The sequence below is a fragment of the Nerophis ophidion genome, linkage group LG13 (assembly GCF_033978795.1).
Source record: "Nerophis ophidion isolate RoL-2023_Sa linkage group LG13, RoL_Noph_v1.0, whole genome shotgun sequence".
Lineage (NCBI taxonomy): Eukaryota > Metazoa > Chordata > Actinopteri > Syngnathiformes > Syngnathidae > Nerophis > Nerophis ophidion.
The window spans coordinates 2,737,756-2,762,087 of NC_084623.1; the positions used below are offsets into that span (position 1 = coordinate 2,737,756).

Consider the following 24,332-nt stretch of genomic DNA (forward strand, 5'->3'; position numbering starts at 1 on the left):
GAATAGATCAACTTACCTCTGAAGAGAATTGACAAGATTTCGGCTGTCCTGACAGTACGGTTGTTGCTGGACACAGGACAGACTCTTGAGAGAAGAGGAGTGCCGCGTACCTCCCTTTCAGTCAAGGACATTGAAGACATCGACCTATTAGAAATCCTCATAACCTCTGCAGACTGGAGTAAGCCTTGCCTTGGTGTATCCACAAATGGTTGAAAGTACCCTAAAGTTGCCACAAATGATTGGAGGATGCAGGCAGAGCTGTGGGCACTCAAACTTTTGTGCCATCCATCTTAGCCCAACTTAACGTTTTCTGTCCACAGCCACTTGGTCCAGCTCCTCCCGGGGGATCCCGAGGTGTTCCCAGACCAGCTGGGAGACATAGTCTCTCCAACCTGTACTGGGTCTTCCCCGTGGCCTTCTACAGGTTGGAGGTGCCCTCAACACCTCCTCAGGGAAGTGTTCGGGTGGCATCCTGACCAGATGAATGAAGCACCTCATCTGGCTCCTCTCGATGTGGAGGAGCAGTGTCTATACTCTGATCTCCTCCTGGATGACAGAGCTTCTCACCCTCTCTCTAGGAAACTCATGTTGTACCCAAGCTCATGACAATATGTGAGAATAGGAACATAGATCAGTTGGTAAATTGAGAGCTTTGACTTCCAGCTCAGCTCCTTCTTTAACACCATGGACCGATATTTGGTCATCAGACACTGCACCAAACCACCTGTCAATCTCAAGATCCACTCTTCTCTCACTCGTGAACAAGACCCCAAGATACTTGAATTCCTCCACCTAGTGAAAGATCTCGTCCCCAGCCCGGAGATGGCACTTTACCCTTTTCCAGGCGAGAACCATGGACTCGGACTTGGAGGCGCTGTTTTCCATACCAGTCGCGTCACACTCAGCTGGGAACTGATCCAATGAGAACTGAAGATCCTTGCCAGATGAAACAATAAGGACCACGTCATCTCCAAAAAGCAGAGACCTAATCCTGCAGCCACCAAACTAGATCCTCTCAACACCCTGACTGTGCCTACAAATTCTGTCCATAGAAGTTGTAAACAGTATCGTGACAAAGGGGCAGCCCTGGCTGGGTCTAGAGCTCACTGTGGTCCGACTTACAACCCGCAATACGGCCAAAGCTCTGACACTCATCACACAGGAAGCTCACCGCCACAATCAGACGGTCCGATACCCCATACTCTATGAGCACCTCCCACAGGACTTCTCGAGGGACACGGTCGAAGGCCTTCTCCAGGTCCACAAAGCACATGTAGACTGGATGGCACCCTCAAGGATCCTGCCGGGAACCTCCTTAGTAATCTGCTGAAATGTTTCAGGATGGGCTGCTGGGTTGCATCCAAACTCCTTCCCGGGCTCTCATGGGATGTCGGAAAACGGAGCTGGCAGCTTCGGGTACGTCGTAACTTCTACATGTGCTTTACTATCCAGTTTTTTTCCTCACCCCAGACTTCCCCTCCATAGGAGCCCAGTCTGAGGTCAACTTTTTGTTTTACTCATCCTACCCTCAGGAAGGAGTAGAAGGCCATGTGGTTGATGTAGTATTATTAGTAGTACTAGTTGTAGTAGTACCTTCTTTGCCCAGCAGGAAGGAGATGTGGTTGATGTAGTATTATTAGTAGTACTAGTTGTAGTAGTACCTTCTTTGCCCAGCAGGAAGGAGATGTGGTTGATGTAGTATTATTAGTAGTACTAGTTGTAGTAGTACCTTCTTTGCCCAGCAGGAAGGAGTAGAAGGCCATGTGGTTGATGCTGAGGTAGAGGAAACCTTGGCGAGGAACTCGTCCTTTCCAGCAGGAGCAGGAATAAAAAGTCACCAACTTCTCGGAAGAAGGAAGCTGGAAGTGAAGCTCAAACTTGAGGAGAGCTTCTCTGAACTTCTCTGGGTCGTCTTCTTGGGCAGCCTGGCGACCTCTGACCTCCTCGGCTATCAGACCCTGCGATGGGAGGAGCTTAAGTGTGAGCCGTATTGTGGTGGGAGGAGTTAAAGTGTCGGCTGTGTTGTGCTGGGAGGAGTTAGTGTTGACCGTATTAAAGTGGGAGGGGCTAAAGTGTTAGCAGTGTTGTGGTGGGAGGAGCTAAAGTGTTGGCTGTGTTGTGGTGGGAGGAGCTGAAGTGTAAGCAGTGTGGTGGTGGGAGGAGCTAAAGTGTTGGCTTTGTTGTGGTGGGAGGAGCTACAGTGTTGGCTGTGTGGTGGTGGGAGGAGTTAAAGTGTTGGCTGTGTTGTGGTGGGAGGAGTTAGTGTTGACCGTATTAAAGTGGGAGGGGCTAAAGTGTTAGCAGTGTTGTGGTGGGAGGAGCTAAAGTGTTGGCTGTGTTGTGGTGGGAGGAGTTAAAGTGTAAGCAGTGTGGTGGTGGGAGGAGCTAAAGTGTTGGCTTTGTTGTGGTGGGAGGAGCTAAAGTGTTGGCTGTGTGGTGGTGGGAAGAGCTAAAGTGTTAGCAGTGTTGTGGTGGGAGGAGTTAAAGTGTTGGCTGTGTTGTGGTGGGAGGAGTTAAAGTGTAAGCAGTGTGGTAGTGGGAGGAGTTAAAGTGTTGACGTATTAAAGTGGAAGGGGCTAAAGTGTTAGCAGCGTTGTGGTGGGAGGAGTTAAATTCTTGGCTGTGTTATTGGTGGGAGGAGTCACATTGTTGGCTTGTTATGGTGGGAGGAGTTAAAGTGCTGGCAGTGTGGTGGTGGGAGGAGTTACATTGTTGGCTTGTCATGGTGGGAGGAGTTAAAGTGTTGGCAGTGTGGTGGTGGGAGGAGCTAAAGTGTTAGCAGTGTTGTGGTGGGAGGAGTTAAAGTGTTAAGTGTACTTCTTACCTTCACTTTCCCTTTGACAAAGTTGCTGACGTCGTCCTTGTTGTCAAAGACGGAGAGTGAGTGCAACAGGTTGTGGACCAGCCAGTCCCAGTGCTTGTTCACTTCCTCCATGGCGGCTCCTGAAGGACACAAACATTTCAAAACAACAAACACACACACACACAAACACACTAACACACTAACACACACACACACACAAACACACACTCACCGCTTGCAATGATCCAACTTATTGGCGAGCCAGGAACCTGCAGGAGGATCCTGAAGGGCGTGACCCTGGCGTTGGAGTCCAGCACCGTGTCTAGCGCCCCCACCAGGAGGCCTGCAGGCAGGAAGGACAATTAATGATAATGGCGGCAGAGGCTCGTGGCAGAAATGGAACTCTTTTGGCAAACATATTGGTAAATTCTGAAAATTTCAAAGTTAACATTGGACCGCCAGACAATTTTAGATGTACATAAATGGAACAGTTTCAGACCAAAAGATGTGTGTACGCTGGACCTTCTCGCTAGCAGGGGACTACACGCCCGCGATGTGAAGCAGAGGAACCAGGTACCAGCAGGGACCGTGGACGGAGGAGACGTAAGCGGTGTGATGGGAAGCAGAAACGGGGACGCCGAGCGGGGCTAACAACAAAGCTAAAAGCTAATCCTCACAGAACGCCGCCTCCTTCCATCCTTTTTTCAAACCGATGATGTGATTGTGGTTTGTGCAGCCCTTTGAGACACTGGTGATTTAGGGCTATACAAATATACATTGATTGATTGATCGATATGTCCGCTCCCTGGAGAACCAACTGGACTACCTGGAGCTGGGAGATGAAGGACTGCTGCGCCTTATTGTTTTACTACTAATCTGTCTGTCCATACAAAGTTGGAGTTTATTTACTTTGTACGTTTTATGCCTTGTCAAAACCTTTATGACAAATACACAAAATATGCAACATTTTCCCCCACCAAAAAATGTATAAGTGTAATATTTGATGTGAAGTAATTGTAGCCTTAAATATGTCAACAATTCATAACAACATTGATTTTATAAGCAATGACTGTTTAAAAAAAAAATCCCACTAAAATTCTGAGGGATCCATAAACATCTTAAACATAAGTCACTACATTTTTTCTTTCACCCATAAATCTTAAGATTAACTTCAGATTTATCCGACCGTTTAGTTCTTTATGTTGTGTTTTTTTGGTTTATTTTTGCCTTTTTTGTCATCCAAAATATAATTTTATGTTTATAATATACAAAATAACAATATTGTAATATGTAATGTGCAATAACTTCCTCAAAAAATAATTCAAAATGGAATATTTTAAGTAATTGCAGCTTTTACTAGGTGAATAATTCATAACATTATTTTTGGAGAAATTATTTTCTGTTTCTGTTATTAGTGTCAACATTGCAACTTTTTCTCATTACATTTCACCTCTTTGAGCTTTTACCACTTTTTATTTTATTTTATTATCATTTAACAGAAAAAATACCCAAATACATACATAGATTAAAAATACAAAAAAAGATCACCAAATAACATTATATTTACAATGTGACGTTAAAAATGGGCCCCAGGCTGCACAAAACTCATAGCAGACAAACTCGTAAAAATGCTATTTTGTACACCACAAAGTATACAATATGTAGTTACTAATGACTAATGACCTTCAGCGTAGTCGTCTGTTAGCACAACTGTGCTATCAGTTCACAGTAATAAACTAAATAATAATTCATAATCCAAAGTACTGCTTTGTTTGATAGTTCCAGTAACCATTGAGGTGTTATTATTTCTGTGTTGGGGCTGCCGGTCCACAGCGAGACACTTCGGAGGGTCCAAGTGGACCCGCTTGGAGCCACGAGGCCGCAGCCTAGCAACACAAAAAGGTCCTCACAGCTGGAACATTCCACAGAGTCCACATCAGGGGTGTCCAAACTTTTTCCACTGAGGGCCGCACACTGAGAGATCGGAACATGCGGCGGCCATTTCTATTCTTAATAGACAATTAAGACTATTGTTGAACCTTCAGGGTTCTCCTCAAGTTGGGTCTCAGACTCACTCATCAAAATGTTAAAAATAAGTTCTATAATAATTATTTTTATGCTTAAATCTGTAGATCAACTTCAGGTTGACAACATCAAGTTAGTTCATGTTAGGTTTTGTGCCCTTTTGTCAAAGAAAGCTTTGTTGTTGTTTTTTAAATATGCAAGATTTTCCCCATAAAATATTTCAAAGTGGAATGAGGAAGAAGCGTGAGAAAAAGGATGGATGTATATTTGATGTTAAAGTTCAAAGTAAAGTACCAAAGATTGTCACACACATACTAGATGTGGCAACATGATTCTCTACAATCGCAGTCTTCTTCAGCTCTAAAGGTCCCACTCATAAAAGTGTTGAAAATATGTCTTACATTTTTAGTTTTATTTTATGTTCAACACTTAAATCTTCAGATCAACTTCAGATTCATCCTTTGATTAAAACTTTTTTAATTTTTAGTAATGCTTGTTTTATACCCTTTTTGTCAAAGATAACTTTGTTTTTATGTCAAAAACACAAATTATGAAGTATTTTCTACAAAAAACTATTTCAAAGTGTAATATTTGATGTGAAGTAATTGGAGTCTTCTTCCATCCATCCATTTTCTTCTGCTTATCCGAGGTGGGGTCACGGGGGCAGCAGCCCAAGCAGGGAAGCCCAGACTTCCCTCACCCCAGCCACTTGATCCAGCTCCTCCCGGGGGATCCCAAGCTGGGAGACATAGTCTTCCCAACGTCTACCCCGTTGCCTCCTACAGAGTCTTATTTATGTCAATAATTCAAAACAACATTGATGTGAAGCGTAAGAGGGATGTGTGCTATGGCTATGAGTTGTTTTTTTTCCCTTGGCCTCAGTCTGGACCCCTCTCCAGGGGCCCAGGCTTAGACAGATTATTTTTATTTTATCCCCCCACTTGTTTACCTGTATCTCACCTTTTCTGTAAGGAGCGCCAGAAGTTGGCAGACCCGTCAGAGATCCTGTTCTGTCTCCCTGTAATGTTTGTCTGATCTTGGATGGGATTGTGCTGAACATTTTAATTTCCCCTGGGGATTTATAAAATATATCTGATTCTGATTTGGATTCATTTTTATTGTTTTAGCAATGACAGTTGGAAAAAAACTCAACTCAAATTCTCAGAGCTCCAAAAAGGCACAAATAATAACTGTTAAAAATATTCGTACATTATTTGTTTTTGACCTATGAATCTTTAGATTAACATTAGATCCATCTGTCAATCATACGTTTTTATTTTTTATTTTTTTTTATTACCTTTTTGTTCAAAGCAAACATGTTTTCATGGCAAAAACACCAAAAATATTTCAAAGTGTAATATTTTATGTGAATTAATTGGAGTCTTGAATATGTCAATAATACATAACAACATTGATTTTGATTCATTATTATTTTTTGAGCAATGACAGGAAAAACAAAAAAAATCACACTTAAAGTTCTTAGGACCCTTTCATAAAAATGTTAAAAGTAAGTCACAAATGTTTTTTGTTTTTTGTTTTTTTTTACATTCAGTCTATTAATCTGTAAATCAACTGTAGATCTGTCAAGTATATGTTTTTATTACTTTTTGTTTGTTTTATTTTATGCGCTTTTTGTTTAAAAAAAAAAGACAAAATGTGCAATATTTTCCCCCCAAAAATTTCCAAGTGCAATATTTGAAGTTATTTGTAGCCTTAAACATGTCAATAATTCCTAACATTGATGTAAATTCATTATTATTTTTGATCAATAAGAGTTTTAAAATAAAAACATTGTGTCTTATTCGAGTCAACATGCAACTTCTTCTCTTTCCATTTCACCTGCTTGCTCTTTTATTCCACTTTTGTATTCACCTTCTAGTCTTTTTACAGTCTTACAAAAACTTTGGACACTTGTGGTCTAGAAGGCTGTCCAGACTCTGTAAGAACTGTATTTGTATTCACGGCCTGTGACCAAGGTTCTGGTCTTCAACATGTTGATGACCTCAAACCAAACCCTCCTTGTTGCTATGGTGACAGCAGCGGGGACAACGCGAAGGCGAACAGGAAGTTCCGACTATTCTTTTTTACGAGAGGAAACAAGAAGTGAGACGCTGGTCAACAAACACAGCTGTGAGATAACGCATCTACGTGACCTTTGACCTGTGAGGTCAAACGCCGGCCTTCCTTTTGAAACTGACAAATGGCGTCAACCTGGCGACGCTTTGTGCCGTTACTTTTGTTGAGGCTGGGAGACAAAAAAAAAAGACTCGACTCAACAAAGAATCCCAAACCTTTGATTTTCTTTTAAACGACCTTCAATTGACCAGTGCACAACATGTAGGAATGGACCTCCAAAGTCAAACTAATCCAACTGACTCACTACAAAGAAAGTATCCAGAAACAAACGTGTCCGCATCATCAACTTACTGAGTCAGGTGTTCAACTTCATGAAACTAAATCAATTACCACTCCACTTCAACTTAAACAGTTGAATGTTTGTTTATATATATATAAACATTCAACTGTTTAAGTTGAAGTGGAGTGGTAATTGATATATATATATATATATATATATATATATATATGTGTGTGTACATACACTATATTGCCAAAAGTATTTGGCCACCTGCCTTGACTGACATATGAAGTTAAAGTGCCATCCCATTCCAAAGCCATAGGGTTCAATATGATGTGGGTCCACCTGACATCCACTGTAATGATACTTATTATTATTATTATTAAGGTCAAGTGGTAGAAAATGATTTATTATTCTACTTAATATCTGCTTACTTTCTCTTTCAACGTGTTCTATCCACACTCATGTTGAAATGTAATAATCCCTTATTCTTATTCTGTTTGATACTTTACATTAGTTTTGGATGATACCACAAACGTAGGTATCGATCCGATACCAAGTTGTTACAGGATCATACATTGGTCATATTCAAAGTCCTTATGTGTGCAGGGACGTATTTTCTGAGTTTAAAAACATAATATGAACTTTTTAAATGTGAAAGAAGATGTTGTGATGCCAAAAAACATTGATGTAATAATAGTAGCATCGTCTAGATACGCTTATGTATTTGGTATCATTACAGTGGATGTCAGGTATAGCTCCACCAATGGCATTAGTTTACAATGTGATGCCGGTGAGTGAAGCATGTTTAGCAATTCCTTTTCCTCAACTTGTAAGAAACGTACTTTATTTGTCGCCATGGAGGCCAGGATTAGTGATTTAGAAGTAGCTAAAACACTGAAGATGGACGTTAGCCGCTAGCTAGCTATGTCTTAAAGCACCTCTTCCTGAGGGTGTTTCAGTGTTATAACTTCACCTTTATCTCTACTTTTTAAGCCGAAATGCGTCTGTTCTCCCTTTTTTGTCCACACACTGTGTCTGCTTGTAAGTACTCTGTGTGTGTGCACTGCCCAACATGCTCCTCTGCTGGTAAAACCAGCAATAACACGATGTGACGACGAAAGCGGGTTTTACCAGTACTTTTCAGGGGTGGTATCATACCCAAAACTATTCATTAGTATCGCGGTACTATAGTCATACTGAGAGAGAAAGAGAGAGAGAGAGAGAGAGAGAGAGAGAGAGAGAGATCATTGGGGCTGGAAAAAAAAAAAGATTTAGAAAGAAGTGTGATTTGGTGGACTTTGGGCTGCAGTGTAAATCCAGACTCGGGACTACTTCCTGATGTGAAAATATCCGATTTGAATCACTGGAGGGCAAACAGATGAGATTTGGTGTTCAGTGTAAACGGAGTGGTGTACTGTACCTTTAAGAGTCAACAGTGGGTGACCAGGTGGCGTTATTATTATTTAGTGCAGACTATATTGTTCACACCTGAGTTAGATGAAGGTGAAGCAGGAGAGTTAGTGCAACTCAAACTGTTCATTATAGTCTCAGTGAGTCAACAAAGTCTAACTTTGGACTCCTTTTCCCTCAAGTCTTAATGGATAAAGTCTTCAAATGAAGTTTTTTTTACTGGGTTGACCTCCACTCAGGTGTGTGGCCGCCCAGGTGCACATGTTGCTGATGTGAGACCACCCACCCCCCTCAGGTGTGTGGCCGCCCAGGTGCGCCGTGTTGCTGATGTGAGACCACCCACCCCCTCAGGTGTGTGGCCGCCCAGGTGCACATGTTGCTGATGTGAGACCACCCACCCCCCTCAGGTGTGTGGCCGCCCAGGTGCGCCGTGTTGCTGATGTGAGACCACCCACCCCCCTCAGGTGTGTGGCCGCCCAGGTGCCCCGTGTTGCTGATGTGAGACCACCCACCCCCCTCAGGTGTGTGGCCGCCCAGGTGCCCCGTGTTGCTGATGTGAGACCACCCACCCCCCTCAGGTGTGTGGCCGCCCAGGTGCGCCGTGTTGCTGATGTGAGACCACCCACCCCCTCAGGTGTGTGGCCGCCCAGGTGCGCCGTGTTGCTGATGTGAGACCACCCACTCCCCTCAGGTGTGTGGCCGCCCAGGTGCACATGTTGCTGATGTGAGACCACCACCCCCCTCAGGTGTGTGGCCGCCCAGGTGCACATGTTGCTGATGTGAGACCACCCACCCCCCTCAGGTGTGTGGCCGCCCAGGTGCGCCGTGTTGCTGATGTGAGACCACCCACCCCCCTCAGGTGTGTGGCCGCCCAGGTGCGCCGTGTTGCTGATGTGAGACCACCCACCCCCCTCAGGTGTGTGGCCGCCCAGGTGCGCCGTGTTGCTGATGTGAGACCACCCACCCCCCTCAGGTGTGTGGCCGCCCAGGTGCGCCGTGTTGCTGATGTGAGACCACCCACCCCCCTCAGGTGTGTGGCCGCCCAGGTGCGCCGTGTTGCTGATGTGAGACCACCCACCCCCCCTCAGGTGTGTGGCCGCCCAGGTGCCCCGTGTTGCTGATGTGAGACCACCCACCCCCCTCAGGTGTGTGGCCGCCCAGGTGCGCCGTGTTGCGGGCTACTGACCGCTGATCTTGCCGGTGGTCTTCCCGCGGCCTCGCCTCCTCTGCAGCAGGAAGAAGGCGTTGCTCCTCTCGGTGATCCACAGCTTCAGCGCATTTTTCACCAACACTTCCTCCGGGTTCAGCCACATTTTCTCGCCGGGGGACGGGACTGGAGCCGCCGCCGGCCCAAACCCGACCCGGGGTCCGCTTCTTCCGCGTTAAAGCGGCGAGTGGACGGGCGGTCCCATAGTCTCCTTGTTGCGGGTTTCGAACCTTCACGTCCTGCTCTCGCAACAGCTGGACACGCCGCGCAAAGATTGTCCACTTAGATCGTTGTCAGAGGAAGAAGTTTCACTCTGTCGCTCTAACAGCTCGCCGGGTCGTGTCAATTTACAGACTACTTTTCACCACAAATACTTTCTGCATACTCATTTCTATCGGATATGTTTTCCCGCAGTACCAATTACTTTCCTCGGGGGATAATGACACTTTGTGGCGTTGTAGGAGAGGACAACGACAACAGTGAGCGATCATCTTTCAACTTTCTTCTTTTCCGCATTCGGCCCACTCTCACTTCCGCAAAGAGCCACCAGCTATTCTCTGATTGGTTCTTCACGGGACATCACGTGATCAGGTGTCCGCGCTAACTTAGAAATCATTGAAAGTGAAAAAGCCAACAGTACAGTTCTTCTTGTTATTGTTGTTGCTGTTGTTGTTCGCGCCTTGTCATGTTTTTAAACTGCTTTTAAAAATTTTTTTAAATTTGTTTTTTAAAGTGTTTTTAAATGTGTTTTAAAGTGGTTTAAAGAGGCCTGTTCAGAGGGCGTCACGTGATCAGGTCCCCGCGCTGACTATTAGTTTATGAATCATTCAAAGTGAAAAAAACAACTGTGCAGTTGTTGTTGTTGTTGTTGTTGTTGTTGTTGTTCACACCTTGTCGTGTTTTCTTTTCAAAACTGTGAAATGTTTTCTGTTGTTTCAGTGTTCTTCAAGAGTTTATCGTCTGTGGTTTAAAAGAGTTTATAACTGGTTTTAATGTTTTTTAAGGTTTTCAACTGGTTTTAAAATGTTAGTGTTTTTTTTAAACTGGTTGTAAAGGGGTTTCGAAATGTTTTGGAAATTTGTTGTAGACATTTTTTCAAAGTGTTTTTAAACTGGTTTTAAAGTGTTTATTAAGTGTTTTAAACTGATTAAAACATACTTTTAAGTGGGTCTAGAGTGGTTTTGAACTGGTTTAAAAATGTGTTTTAAGCTGGATTTAGAAGTGTTTTAAAGTGGTTTTAAAAATAGCTTCAAACTGTTTTAGAGTGTCTATAAACTGATTTCAAAGTGTTTATTAAACGTTTTTGAACTGATTAAAACACAGTTTTAAGTGGGTGTAAAGTGGTTTTAAACTGGTTTAAAAATGTGTTTTAAACTGGATTTAAAAGGGATTTAAAAGTTTTTTAAAGGGTTTCTAAACTGGTTTTAAGACTTTTAAAAGTAATTTTAAACTGGTATTAAAGTGGCTTTGGAAATATCTTAAAAATGTTTAGAGTGTTTATAAACTGGTTTTAAAGTGTATATTAAGCAGTTTAAAACAAATTAAAACATGATTTTACGTGGGTCTAGAGTGGTTTTAAACTGGTTTAAAAATGCGTTTTAAACTGAATTCAAAAGTGTTTTATAATGGTTTTAAAATAGCTTCAAACTGTTTTAGAGTGTTAATATACTGGTTTAAAAGAGTTTATGGTTTTGAAATTATTTAAACATGGTTTTAAGTGGGTATAAAGTGATTTTAAACTGGTTTAAAAATGTGTGATTTAAAAGTGTTTTAAAGTGGTTTTAAAATAGCATTAAACTGAGTGTTTATAAACTGGTGTTAAAGTTTTTATTAAATGGTTTTAAACTGGTTAAAACACAGTTTTAAGTGGGTATAGAATGGTTTTAAATTGGTTTGAAAAATGGGTTTTAAATTGGATTTTAAAGTGTTTAAACTGGTTTTAATGTGTTTTTTTAAGTATTTTAAAGTAGTTTTAAAGGTAATTTCAAAATGGTTTTGGAATGCTTATAATATGGTTTTGATAAGTAGTTTTAAAATGGTTTTAAAGTGGTTTTCAATGTCATTTTAAATTGGTTTAGAATTTTTAAGCTGGTTTTGATAAGTAATTTTTAAACTGCTTTGAAGTTGTTTTAGACTTGTTTTAAAACGTTTTTTATTTTAAAATGCGTTTTTAAGTTGGTGTCAAGCTTGTTTTAAAATAGAGGTTTCAAACTGTTTTTATTAAAATTGTTTTAAAGGGGTTGCAAACCTGTTTTAAAAAGTGTTTGAACAGTTTTAAACAGGTGTTTCAAACTGTTTGAAAATATATTTTAAACTGGTTTTAAAAAGTGTTTTAAAGTTGTTTTAAAGAGGCCTCTTATTGGCTGTTCAGAGGGCATCATATGTTCAGGTTATCTATCAATCAATCAATGTTTACTCATATAGCCCTAAATCACTAGTGTCTCAAAGGGCTGCACAAACCACTACGACATCCTCGGTAGGCCCACATAAGGGCAAGGAAAACTCACACCCAGTGGGATGTCGGTGACAATGATGACTATGAGAACCTTGGAGAGGACGAAAGCAATAACTAGTTTATGAATCATTAACAGGGACAAACACAACAGTGTTCACGCCTTCTCATGGTTTGTTTGCTAAACTACTGCTTCTGTGAATGAAAGGTTTTTTGTTGTAAAGTTTTTTCTCTCTTTGCGAGCAGGGCCCAACTCCACTCTTTTTTAATGACGTATGACATATTTAGGATGGTGTGTGTGTGTGTGTGTGTGTGTGTGTGTGTGTGTGTGTGTGTGTGTGTGTGAGATTGCAGCACCTGTTGACCGCGGCGCTCAGCAGCCACAAATGGAATCCTGCGCTGCCATTCCTTATATGGACATATTGAGCCTTCAGCGGAAGTTTGTCACTTTTATTATTGTCCTCTGAGGTCCATTTCCAAAGCCACTCAAAATCTCTTTAAAACAATATTGTGTTGAATTAAAAAAATCAATTTGAATGTTAGAGAAAATATATTTGCATTTTATGTCTTCAAAATACATTCATGTGAGCCACTTTTTATAATTAGGACATGTTTGGGAGGAGCATGGTTTCTGGTCGGACTCTGTACGTGCGCGCGCTCCTTCTGCTTCCTGCTTAGGAGAGAGGAGTGGCGTGCTTCCTGCTGGACTTCTGCGGGACAAAATGCAGGTTTGGGCCGAAAACAGCACTTTTACCTTTTATTACCTTGATGTTTGGGCCGAAAACAGCACTTTTACCTTTTATTACCTTGGAAAGCAAAAAAGAGCGAACGAGTTGTTGATGTTTTCGTAAAGTTAGCTTAACTTGTAGCTTTAGCTGCATGTGTTTGTCACCAACTTACAACATAAGAGGAAAAGTGAAAGTGTTCCCCAGTCAAAAGTCCTGATTTTGTGTCCAGGACCCAAACGAGGACACGGAGTGGAATGACATCCTGAGGAAGAAAGGCATTCTTCCTCCTAAAGAACTTCCCCCAGAAGATGACGAGGAAGAACAACATCAGTCTGTTGGTGCGAGACACCATTCTTCTCTTTCTAGTTACTCCTCTTTTGACCTCAAATGTGGAGGAATTAGTCCTTTTTACCTCAAATGTGGAGGAATTAGTCCTTTTTACCTCAAATGTGGAGGAATTAGTCATTTTTCCCTCAAATGTGGAGGAATTAGTCCTTTTTACCTCAAATGTGGAGGAATTAGTCCTTTTTACCTCAAATGTGGAGGAATTAGTCCTTTTTACCTCAAATGTGGAGGAATTAGTCCTCTTTTGACCTCAAATGTGGAGGAATTAGTCCTTTTGACCTCAAATGTGGAGGAATTATTCCTCTTTTGACCTCAAATGTGGAGGAATTATTCCTCTTTTGACCTCAAATGTGGAGGATTTATTCCTCTTTTGACCTCAAATGTGGAGAAATTAGTCCTCTTTTGACCTCAGATGTGGAGAAATTAGTCCTCTTTTGACCTCAAATGTGGAGGAATTAGTCCTCTTTTGAACTCAAATGTGGAGGAATTAGTCCTCTTTTTACCACAAATGTGGAGGAATTAGTCCTCTTTTTACCACAAATGTGGAGGAATTAGTCCTCTTTTTACCGCGAATGTGGGGGAATTAGTCCTCTTTTTACCTCAAATGTGGGGGAATTATTCCTCTTTTTACCGCAAATGTGGAGGAATTAGTCCTCTTTTGACCTAAAATGTGGAGGAATTAGTCCTCTTTTTACCTCAAATGTGGAGCCTTACCTGCACCGGAAGTAGCAGACGATGTGTGCGTGACGTCACGGATTGTGTAGCTCCTCACATCTGAACATTGTTTACAGTCATGACCACCAGCAGCGAGAGCAATTCGTACCGAGAAAGCGACGGTTTCCCCATTATTTGAGCGAGGATGAAAGATTCGTGAATGAGGAAAATGAGAGTGAAGGACTAGAAAAAAAAGGGAGGAAGACAAGGGCAGTGGGAGCGATTCAGATGTTATTAAACACATGTAGGATAATTCTGGAGAATCCCTTATCTGCTTATTGTGTTACTAGTGTTTTAGTGAAATTATACTGTCGTACCTAAAAGTCAGAGGGGTGTGGCCAGTGTCTCTGAGGGAAGCCATGTTTCTCGACGAGGTGAAGCGAAGGCAATCGTTGGAGCCGGGCTGAGCTTTTTTCCCCTCCTCCATGGTGGAAGCATCCCACGTTCGGGGGCGGCCGGTTGGAGGAGGCAAGAGAGTCCGCAGCTGCCTCTCTGACAGGTACACGAGGAACGACGCAAGCTCTGCTCATGTCTACGGTAAGAGCCGACTTATTAGCACAATTTTCTCACCAAAACCTGCCGGTTGACATGTGGTAGGGAACCATGTTCGCTTGACCGCTCTGTTCCATAGTAAAGCTTCACAGTCATCTTTCGGGAATGTAAAAAAAGGAAACACCGGCTGTGTTTATGTTGCTAAAGGCAGCCGCAATACACCACTTCCCACCTACATCTTTCTTCTTTGACGTCTCCATTATTAATTGGACAAATTGCAAAAGATTCAGCAACACCGATGTCCAGAATACTGTGTAATTATGCGATTAAAGCAGACGACTTATAGCTGAGATCGGGCTGGAACAAAATGTCCGTGACGTCACGCGCACGCATCATCATACCGTGACGTTTTCAACAGGTTACTTCGCGAAATTTAAAATGGCAATTTAGTAAACTAAAGCGGCCGTATTGGCATGTGTTGTAATGTTAAGGTTTCGTCATTGATATATAAACTATCAGACTGCGTGGTGGGTAGTAGTGGGTTTTATTAGGCCTCCTTTTTGTGACGTGTGAGGTGACAGTATGTGACGTGTGAGGTGACAGTATGTGACGTGTGAGGTGACAGTATGTGACGTGTGAGGTGACAGTACGTGACGTGTGAGGTGACAGTACGTGACGTGTGAGGTGACAGTATGTGACGTGTGAGGCGACAGTATGTGATGTGTGAGGTGACAGTACGTGACGTGTGAGGTGACAGTACGTGACGTGTGAGGTGACAGTACGTGACGTGTGAGGTGACAGTACGTGACGTGTGAGGTGACAGTACGTGACGTGTGAGGTGACAGTACGTGACGTGTGAGGTGACAGTATGTGACGTGTGAGGCGACAGTATGTGATGTGTGAGGTGACAGTACGTGACGTGTGAGGTGACAGTACGTGACGTGTGAGGTGACAGTATGTGACGTATGAGGTGACTGTATGTGACGTGTGAGGTGACAGTATGTGACGTGTGAGGCGACAGTATGTGATGTGTGAGGCGACAGTATGTGACGTGTGAGGTGACAGTATGTGACGTGTGAGGTGACAGTACGTGACGTGTGAGGTGACAGTATGTGACGTGTGAGGTGACAGTATGTGACGTGTGAGGTGACAGTATGTGACGTGTGAGGTGACAGTATGTGACGTGTGAGGTGACAGTATGTGACGTATGAGGTGACAGTATGTGACGTATGAGGTGACAGTATGTGACGTGTGAGGTGACAGTATGTGACGTATGACAGTATGTGACGTGTGAGGTGACAGTATGTGACGTGTGAGGTGACAGTATGTGACGTATGAGGTGACAGTATGTGACGTATGAGGTGACAGTATGTGACGTGTGAGGTGACAGTATGTGACGTATGAGGTGACAGTATGTGACGTATGAGGTGACAGTATGTGATGTGTGAGGTGACAGTATGTGACGTGTGAGGTGACAGTATGTGACGTATGAGGTGACAGTATGTGACGTATGAGGTGACAGTATGTGACGTAGGAGGTGACAGTATGTGACGTGTGAGGTGACAGTATGTGACGTGTGAGGTGACAGTAAGTGACGTGTGAGGTGTGAGGTGACAGTAAGTGACGTATGTAAGAAGATGCGGTTGTTTTTTGTCTCTGTGAGAAGGAGAGACAAGAAAGAGTGTGAGGAGCCTGTAGTGTAATGCCCGCAGCTAAAAGCAAGTGTGTGAGAAGCTATAATTCAATATCACCATATAGTCGTTTTTGGTGTTCTTGGGATGCAACTCAGTATTCTTCTTCCTCCAAACACCACCAGTTGAGTTTATAGCAAAAAGTTCTATTTTGGTTTCATCTGACCACATGACATTCTCCCAATCCTCTGCTCTATCATCCATGTATCCATTTTGGTATAAACTCAACTGCTCGTGTTTGGAGGAAGAAGAATACTGAGTTGCATCCCAAGAACACCATACCTACTGTGAAGCATGGGGGTGGAAACATCATGCTTTGGGGCTGTTTTTCTGCTAAGGGGACAGGACGATTGATCCGTGTTAAGGAAAGAATGAATGGGGCCATGTATCCTGAGATTTGTAGCCAAAACCTCCTTCCATCAGTGAGAGCTTTGAATGCTTGACCAAATACTTATTTTCCACCATCATTTACAAATAAATTATTTAAAATTGCTACAATTTGAATTCCTGGATTTTTTTTTTCACATTCTGTCTCACAGTTGAAGTGTACCTATGATGAAAATGACAGATTTCTGTCATCATTTTAAAGTTAAAGTAGCAATGATTGTCACACACATACAAGATGTGGCGAAATTAATCTCTGCATTTGATCCATCACCTTGTTCACCCCCTGGGAGGTGAGGGGAGCAGTGAGCAACAGCGTTGCTGCGCTCGGGAATCATTTATGGTGATTTAACCCCCAATTGCAAGCCTTGATGCTGAGTGCCAAGCAGGGAGGTAATGAGTCCCATTTTTATAGTCTTTGGTATGACTCGGCCGGGATTTGAACTCACAACCTACCCATCTCCGGGCGGACCCTCTAACCACTAGGCCACTGAGTAGGTGTGAGAACTTGCACAATCGCTGGCTGACTAAATACTTTTTAGCCCCACTGTATATCCAGTATATTCCATATATTGCCCAGCCCTACTTGCTATATTCATTGTTTACTTTCTGTTGAACTTGTTTACCTTCTCTATTCCTTCATTAACATTTTATTTACCTTTTGTTGCCTTATTTAACCTTTGATGTACTATTTTTATCTTGGGTGTTCCTTCATTTACCTTTTATTTAACTTATTTTACCCTTTATTTACTTGTTTACCTTCTATATTCCATTTTGTTTACCTTTTATGTTGTTTCTTTTACTTTTTATTTACCTGTTTCACCTTCTTTTACCTTTTTAAATAACTAATTTATTTAACATTTTCCTCTTTTACCTTCTATATTCTTTTTTAAAAACGTTTATTTACTGTCTTTAGTGTTTTATTTACCTTCTTTTGCATTTTATTTACATATTTTACTTTTTAAATGACTTTTTTTTTTACCTTTCTTTGACCTTTAAGTGCCTTAGTCACCTTCTGTTGTCCTTCTTTTGCCTTGCGGTGCAGTTTGTGTAAGATGTGCAGGTGTTAATGGATGAAAGTGGACACCAAGATGTTGTTTACTTCTCCGCTGACATACTAAGAATGTTTTGTGTGAGCAGTGAGAACGTATGAGGACATGACGCTGGAGGAGCTGGAGGAGAACCAGGATGAGTTTGAAGAGGACGACGAGGCGGCCATAGAGATGTACAGGTGAGTCTCTTCCTGTCCACTTGGGTGAGCTGGGAAGTATTGCCTCATGTTTGTGTGATTGTGTGTTTGTGTGCGTGTGTGTGTGTGTTTGTGTGTTCGCAGACAGAAGCGTCTGGCGGAGTGGAAGGCCAGTCAGGCCAAGAACATCTTCGGGGAGGTGACGGAGATCTCGGGTCAAGACTACGTCAATGAGGTCAACAAGGCTGGCGAAGGCATCTGGGTGGTGCTGCACCTCTACAAGCAAGGGTAGGGGGGACGGGGGGGGGGGGGGGGGGTCACCCTCTCAAAGCACTTTTAAAGCACTTTTAAAGCACTTTAAAAACACATGCGAAGACACCTGGTTGGTGCTACACTTCTACAAGCACTAGAAGGAAGTCTGCCCTCAAAAACACTTTTCAAAAACTTTTTTTTTTTTTAACCGTTTAAGCCACTTTTTAAAACACTTTCAAAACATTTTTAAACCACTTTAAAAGCGGTGTAAAAAGACAACCAATACTTTAAAACCCCTCCTAAACAGTCCAAATCCACTTTTTTAAAACAATTTTAAAACCACTGAAACACTTAAAAAACATTTAAAACCACTTAAAACACTTTAAAACCAGTTAAAAATGTTTTAAACTTTTTTGAAAAACATTTTTAAAACCAGTTTAAAAGCACCAAAAACATTATAAAACCAGATAAAATAAACTTCAAAAACTATTTAAAAACTGGTTTTTAAAACCACTTAAAAAGATAAACTAGTTCAAATCATTTTGCAAAGCCAGTGTCAAACCACTTTAAAACCATTTTCAAAGCAATTTTAAAACAAGTTTGAAAACACTTTTTAAAATAAGTTAAACACTTTTTTAACACCAGTTCAAAAAGACTTTAAAACCACTCAAACAGTCTAAAGCCACTTTTTAAAACTATTTTGAAAACAATTTGAAACCTGGTATAAAATAAACTTTAAAAACTATTTAACATTTCTTTTGAAAAACATTTTTTTAAAACCAGTTAAAAGCCACTTTAAAGTAAGTTTGGAATAACTTTTTAAAACCTGTTGAGAGCATTTTAAAACAATAAACGCATTATAAAACTAGTTAAAAAATGTTTTAATAACTGTTTAAAAAAAGCTTTTTAAAACTACTTTAAAAACCAGTTCAAAACACTTTTTAAAAACCGGTTTGAAGCCATTATTTTGTAAACACTTTTTAAATCCAGTTTAAAAACCATTAGGAAAAACATGTTTCAGATCCAGGTAAAATATGCTTTAAAACTACTTTAAAACCAGTTTAAAACATCTTTAATACCAGTTTAAAGCATTTTTTAAAAACTGTTTTAAAAGTTTAAAACCAGTTCAAAAACAATTTAAAACCACTTTAAGACCAGTCTAAAACCACTTTAAGACCCATTTTGAAACCAGTTCGTAAACCACTTTGAAGCCAGATTTCGTACCACTTTGAAAGTAGTTTGCAAACTACTTTCAAACCAGTCTTTGTACCACTTTGAAGCCAGTTTCCAAACCAATTTGTAACCCACTCTTCGCATTAGTTTGAAACCAGTTTCCGAACCTCTCCGAAACCATTTTCAAACCACTTTGAACGACTCTGAAACAGGTTTTCAAAGCAGTTTCCGAACCACTCTGAAATCAGCTTGAAAGCAGTTAGTAAAGCACTTTGAAAGCAGCCCCCCCCCCCCCCCCCCTTGTGTGCCCGCAGCATCCCTCTGTGCTCGCTCATCAACCAACATCTCAGCGCTCTGGCCCGCAAGTTCCCTCAGACCAAGTTCCTCAGGTCCATCTCCACCACCTGCATCGCCAACTACCCTGACCGCAACCTGCCCACGGTCTTCGTCTACCTGGACAACCAGATCAAGGCGCAGTTCATCGGGCCGCTGGTCTTTGGCGGCATGAACCTCACCTTGGAAGGTAGTGTTACTGTTCAAATATTACTGTCACCTTGGAAGGTAGTGTTACTGTTCAAATATTACTGTCACCTTGGAAGGTAGTGTTACTGTTCAAATATTACTTTCACTTTGGAAGGTAGTGTTACTGTTCAAATATTACTGTCACTTTGGAAGGTAGTGTTACTGTTCAAATATTACTTTCACTTTGGAAGGTAGTGTTACTGTTCAAATATTACTGTCACTTTGGAAGGTAGTGTTACTGTTCAAATATTACTGTCACCTTGGAAGGTAGTGTTACTGTTCAAATATTACTGTCAACTTGGAAGGTAGTGTTACTGTCCAAATATTACTGTCACTTTGGAAGGTAGTGTTACTGTTCAAATATTACTGTCACCTTGGAAGGTAGTGTTACTGTTCAAATATTACTGTCACTTTGGAAGGTAGTGTTACTGTTCAAATATTTCTTTCACTTTGGAAGGTAGTGTTACTGTTCAAATATTACTGTCAACTTGGAAGGTAGTGTTACTATTCAAATATTACTGTCACCTTGGAAGGTAGTGTTACTGTTCAAATATTACTGTCACCTTGGAAGGTAGTGTTACTGTTCAAATATTACTGTCACCTTGGAAGGTAGTGTTACTGTTCAAATATTACTGTCACTTTGGGAGGTAGTGTTACTGTTCAAATATTTCTTTCACTTTGGAAGGTAGTGTTACTGTTGAAATATTACTGTCACCTTGGAAGGTAGTGTTACTGTTCAAATATTACTGTCACCTTGGAAGGTAGTGTTACTGTTCAAATATTACTGTCAACTTGGAAGGTAGTGTTACTGTCCAAATATTACTGTCACTTTGGAAGGTAGTGTTACTGTTCAAATATTACTGTCACCTTGGAAGGTAGTGTTACTGTTCAAATATTACTGTCACTTTGGAAGGTAGTGTTACTGTTCAAATATTTCTTTCACTTTGGAAGGTAGTGTTACTGTTCAAATATTTCTTTCACTTTGGAAGGTAGTGTTACTGTTGAAATATTACTGTCACCTTGGGAGGTAGTGTTACTGTTCAAATATTACTGTCACCTTGGAAGGTAGTGTTACTGTTCAAATATTACTGTCAACTTGGAAGGTAGTGTTACTGTCCAAATATTACTGTCACTTTGGAAGGTAGTGTTACTGTTCAAATATTACTGTCACCTTGGAAGGTAGTGTTACTGTTCAAATATTACTGTCACTTTGGAAGGTAGTGTTACTGTTCAAATATTTCTTTCACTTTGGAAGGTAGTGTTACTGTTCAAATATTACTGTCAACTTGGAAGGTAGTGTTACTATTCAAATATTACTGTCACCTTGGAAGGTAGTGTTACTGTTCAAATATTACTGTCACCTTGGAAGGTAGTGTTACTGTTCAAATATTACTGTCACCTTGGAAGGTAGTGTTACTGTTCAAATATTACTGTCACTTTGGGAGGTAGTGTTACTGTTCAAATATTTCTTTCACTTTGGAAGGTAGTGTTACTGTTGAAATATTACTGTCACCTTGGAAGGTAGTGTTACTGTTCAAATATTACTGTCACCTTGGAAGGTAGTGTTACTGTTGAAATATTACTGTCACCTTGGAAGGTAGTGTTACTGTTGAAATATTACTGTCACTTTGGAAGGTAGTGTTACTGTTGAAATATTACTGTCACCTTGGAAGGTAGTGTTACTGTTGAAATATTACTGTCACTTTGGAAGGTAGTGTTACTGTTCAAATATTACTGTCACCTTGGAAGGTAGGGTTACTGTTCAAATATTACTGTCACTTTGGAAGGTAGTGTTACTGTTCAAATATTTCTTTCACTTTGGAAGGTAGTGTTACTGTTCAAATATTACTGTCACCTTGGAAGGTAGTGTTACTGTCCAAATATTACTGTCACCTTGGAAGGTAGTGTTACTGTTCAAATATTACTGTCAACTTGGAAGGTAGTGTTACTGTTCAAATATTACTGTCACCTTGGAAGGTAGTGTTACTGTTCAAATATTACTGTCACCTTGGAAGGTAGTGTTACTGTTCAAATATTACTGTCACCTTGGAAGGTAGTGTTACTGTTCAAATATTACTGTCACCTTGGAAGGTAGTGTTACTGTTCAAATATTACTGTCACCTTGGAAGGTAGTGTTACTGTTCAAATATTACTGTCACCTTGGAAGGTAGTGTTACTGTTCAAATATTACTGTCTCCTTGGAAGGTAGTGTTACTGTTCAAATATTACTGTCACCTTGGAAGGTAGTGTTACTGTTCAAATATTACTGTCACTTTGGAAGGTAGTGTTACTGTTCAAATATTACTGTCACTTTGGAAGGTAGTGTTACTGTTCAAATATTACTGTCACCTTGGAAGGTAGTGTTACTGTCCAAATATTACTGTCACCTTGGAAGGTAGTGTTACTGTTCAAATATTACTGTCACCTTGGAAGGTAGTGTTACTGTTCAAATATTACTGTCACCTTGGAAGGTAGTGTTACTGTTCAAATATTACTGTCACCTTGGAAGGTAGTGTTACTGTTCAAATATTACTGTCACCTTGGAAGGTAGTGTTACTGTTCAAATATTACTGTCACCTTGGAAGGTAGTGTTACTGTTCAAATATTACTGTCACCTTGGAAGGTAGTGTTACTGTTCAAATATTACTGTCACCTTGGAAGGTAGTGTTACTGTTCAAATATTACTGTCTCCTTGGAAGGTAGTGTTACTGTTCAAATATTACTGTCACCTTGGAAGGTAGTGTTACTGTTCAAATATTACTGTCACTTTGGAAGGTAGTGTTACTGTTCAAATATTACTGTCACTTTGGAAGGTAGTGTTACTGTTCAAATATTACTGTCACCTTGGAAGGTAGTGTTACTGTCCAAATATTACTGTCACCTTGGAAGGTAGTGTTACTGTTCAAATATTACTGTCACCTTGGAAGGTAGTGTTACTGTTCAAATATTACTGTCACCTTGGAAGGTAGTGTTACTGTTCAAATATTACTGTCACCTTGGAAGGTAGTGTTACTGTTCAAATATTACTGTCACCTTGGAAGGTAGTGTTACTGTTCAAATATTACTGTCACCCATTTTCTCTCAAATGTTTTTTCAGCACATGACAAATATTTGAAAGGTCATAATTATCTGATAAAAAGTTGAAATGATGAGAAAATTAACAGTGTTTTACTTCCTATTTAGGACTTTTTGATCTAATAATCATGACTTTATCTTATAGTTTAGACTTTTTATCTCATAATTTTAACTTTTTTTATCTCATAGTTTTGACTTTTTAACTCATAATTGACATTTTTTTTTAAATCTCATAATTATGACTTTTTACTTCATAATTATGATTTTTAATCTAATAAGTATGACTATCATATATTTCAGACTTTTTCTCATAATTTTAACTTTCTTATCCCATTTTTTTGACTTTTTATTTCATGAGTTTGATTTTTAAAATCTCATAAGTATAATATCCTTTCATGATTTCAACTTTATCTCATAATTATGACTTTTTATCTCATAATTTGAACTTTCTTATCTCATTGTTTTGATTTTAAAGATCCCATAATTATGACTTTCTTTTTAATCTCATTATTATGACTTTTTATTTAATCATTTTAACTTTCATACATCATAATTTCTTATTTAATTTTTTTTCAAGTATAGTTATTATTCATAGTATTGTTCTACTTATTATGAATAGTTTTGCAGTATTTTATAAGAAATAATTTTAAATACTATTGAATAATTTTTTTGTTTATAATCAAATCCAAGTAATTAAAAATAATTATGTTCAAATACCCAAAAGTGACAAGTGGTAGAAAATAGATGGATATATTAAATGTTTCAAGTATATTTGAAATATTTTTCTTGTATAGTTATTATTCACAGTATTTTTCTACTCATTAAAAATATATTTTTTAACAGATGAAAGTATTTTTTTAGATACCTTTGAGTATATATATATTTTTTAAATCATTAAAACAATTAGGTTCAAATATATTTCAAATGATTCAAGTATATTTAAAATATTTTTCAAGTATAGTTTTTTTTTGTGGTGAAAATGGGCTTGTATGAATATTTTTATTCAACCGTAATCTTTTAAACTCTTCAAAAATGTTTTTGTTATATGTAATCATGCCTGATTTAACAATTAATCTTCTGTCATATTTCATGTATGTATACATGTATGTATATATGTATGTATATATGTATGTATGTATGTGTTTGTAAAACTATTCCCACTGACCACCACTTCCTGTCCATCATCCCACCCGCCCCCCCGCCCACAGAACTGGAGTGGAGGATATCAGAGAGCGGCGCGGTGAAGACGGAGCTGGAGGAGAACCCTCGGAAACAAATTGAGGACAAACTGATGTCGTCCATCAGGTCCTCGCTGCCCACCCGCAGGACCAGCGAGTCTGAGGACGAGGACTGACTTTCCTGTCTTACTGAACTGGTTGCCATGGAAACCTCCTTAAAGGACTGCCAAGGAAACAATTCCAAGTACATTAAACTTCTTCTTTCTGTCCAACGTCACTCATTTACTTGATGACTGGCCTTCAACAACACATTCAGGACAGCAAATGATTACA

At 40.2% G+C, this 24,332-nt stretch overlaps 2 protein-coding genes across 10 annotated transcripts in view; one reads left to right on the plus strand and one right to left on the minus strand.

Annotated features, from left to right (window-relative positions):
* The window catches only part of LOC133564107 (TBC1 domain family member 8), a 38,321-nt gene extending 27,979 nt beyond the window's left edge, over positions 1 to 10,342 (minus strand). For 3 of the 9 annotated variants that reach the window (XR_009809222.1, XR_009809221.1, XR_009809223.1), the window contains exons 1-4: positions 9,784 to 10,342; positions 3,036 to 3,146; positions 2,825 to 2,943; positions 1,730 to 1,958 (exon numbers count right to left, since the gene is read on the minus strand). Coding sequence is in view for 6 of the 9 variants with exons in the window: in XM_061918229.1 (XP_061774213.1) it covers positions 1,730 to 1,958; positions 2,825 to 2,943; positions 3,036 to 3,146; positions 9,784 to 9,910 (586 nt within the window). In the remaining 3 variants the exon portion in view is untranslated. The remainder of the gene's footprint in view (positions 1 to 1,729; positions 1,959 to 2,824; positions 2,944 to 3,035; positions 3,147 to 9,783) is intronic. The other 6 variants (XM_061918229.1, XM_061918225.1, XM_061918226.1 and 3 more) reach the window with 4 other exon arrangements.
* On the plus strand, positions 10,229 to 24,276 carry pdcl3 (phosducin-like 3). Its single transcript, XM_061918230.1, has 7 exons — positions 10,229 to 10,283; positions 12,863 to 12,984; positions 13,214 to 13,322; positions 17,751 to 17,841; positions 17,944 to 18,087; positions 19,539 to 19,747; positions 24,030 to 24,276. Exons 1-7 carry the CDS (start codon positions 10,244 to 10,246, stop codon positions 24,173 to 24,175), a joined length of 861 nt encoding a protein of 286 aa, XP_061774214.1. The 5' UTR covers positions 10,229 to 10,243; the 3' UTR covers positions 24,176 to 24,276.
* Positions 24,277 to 24,332: the final 56 nt, after the last annotated feature.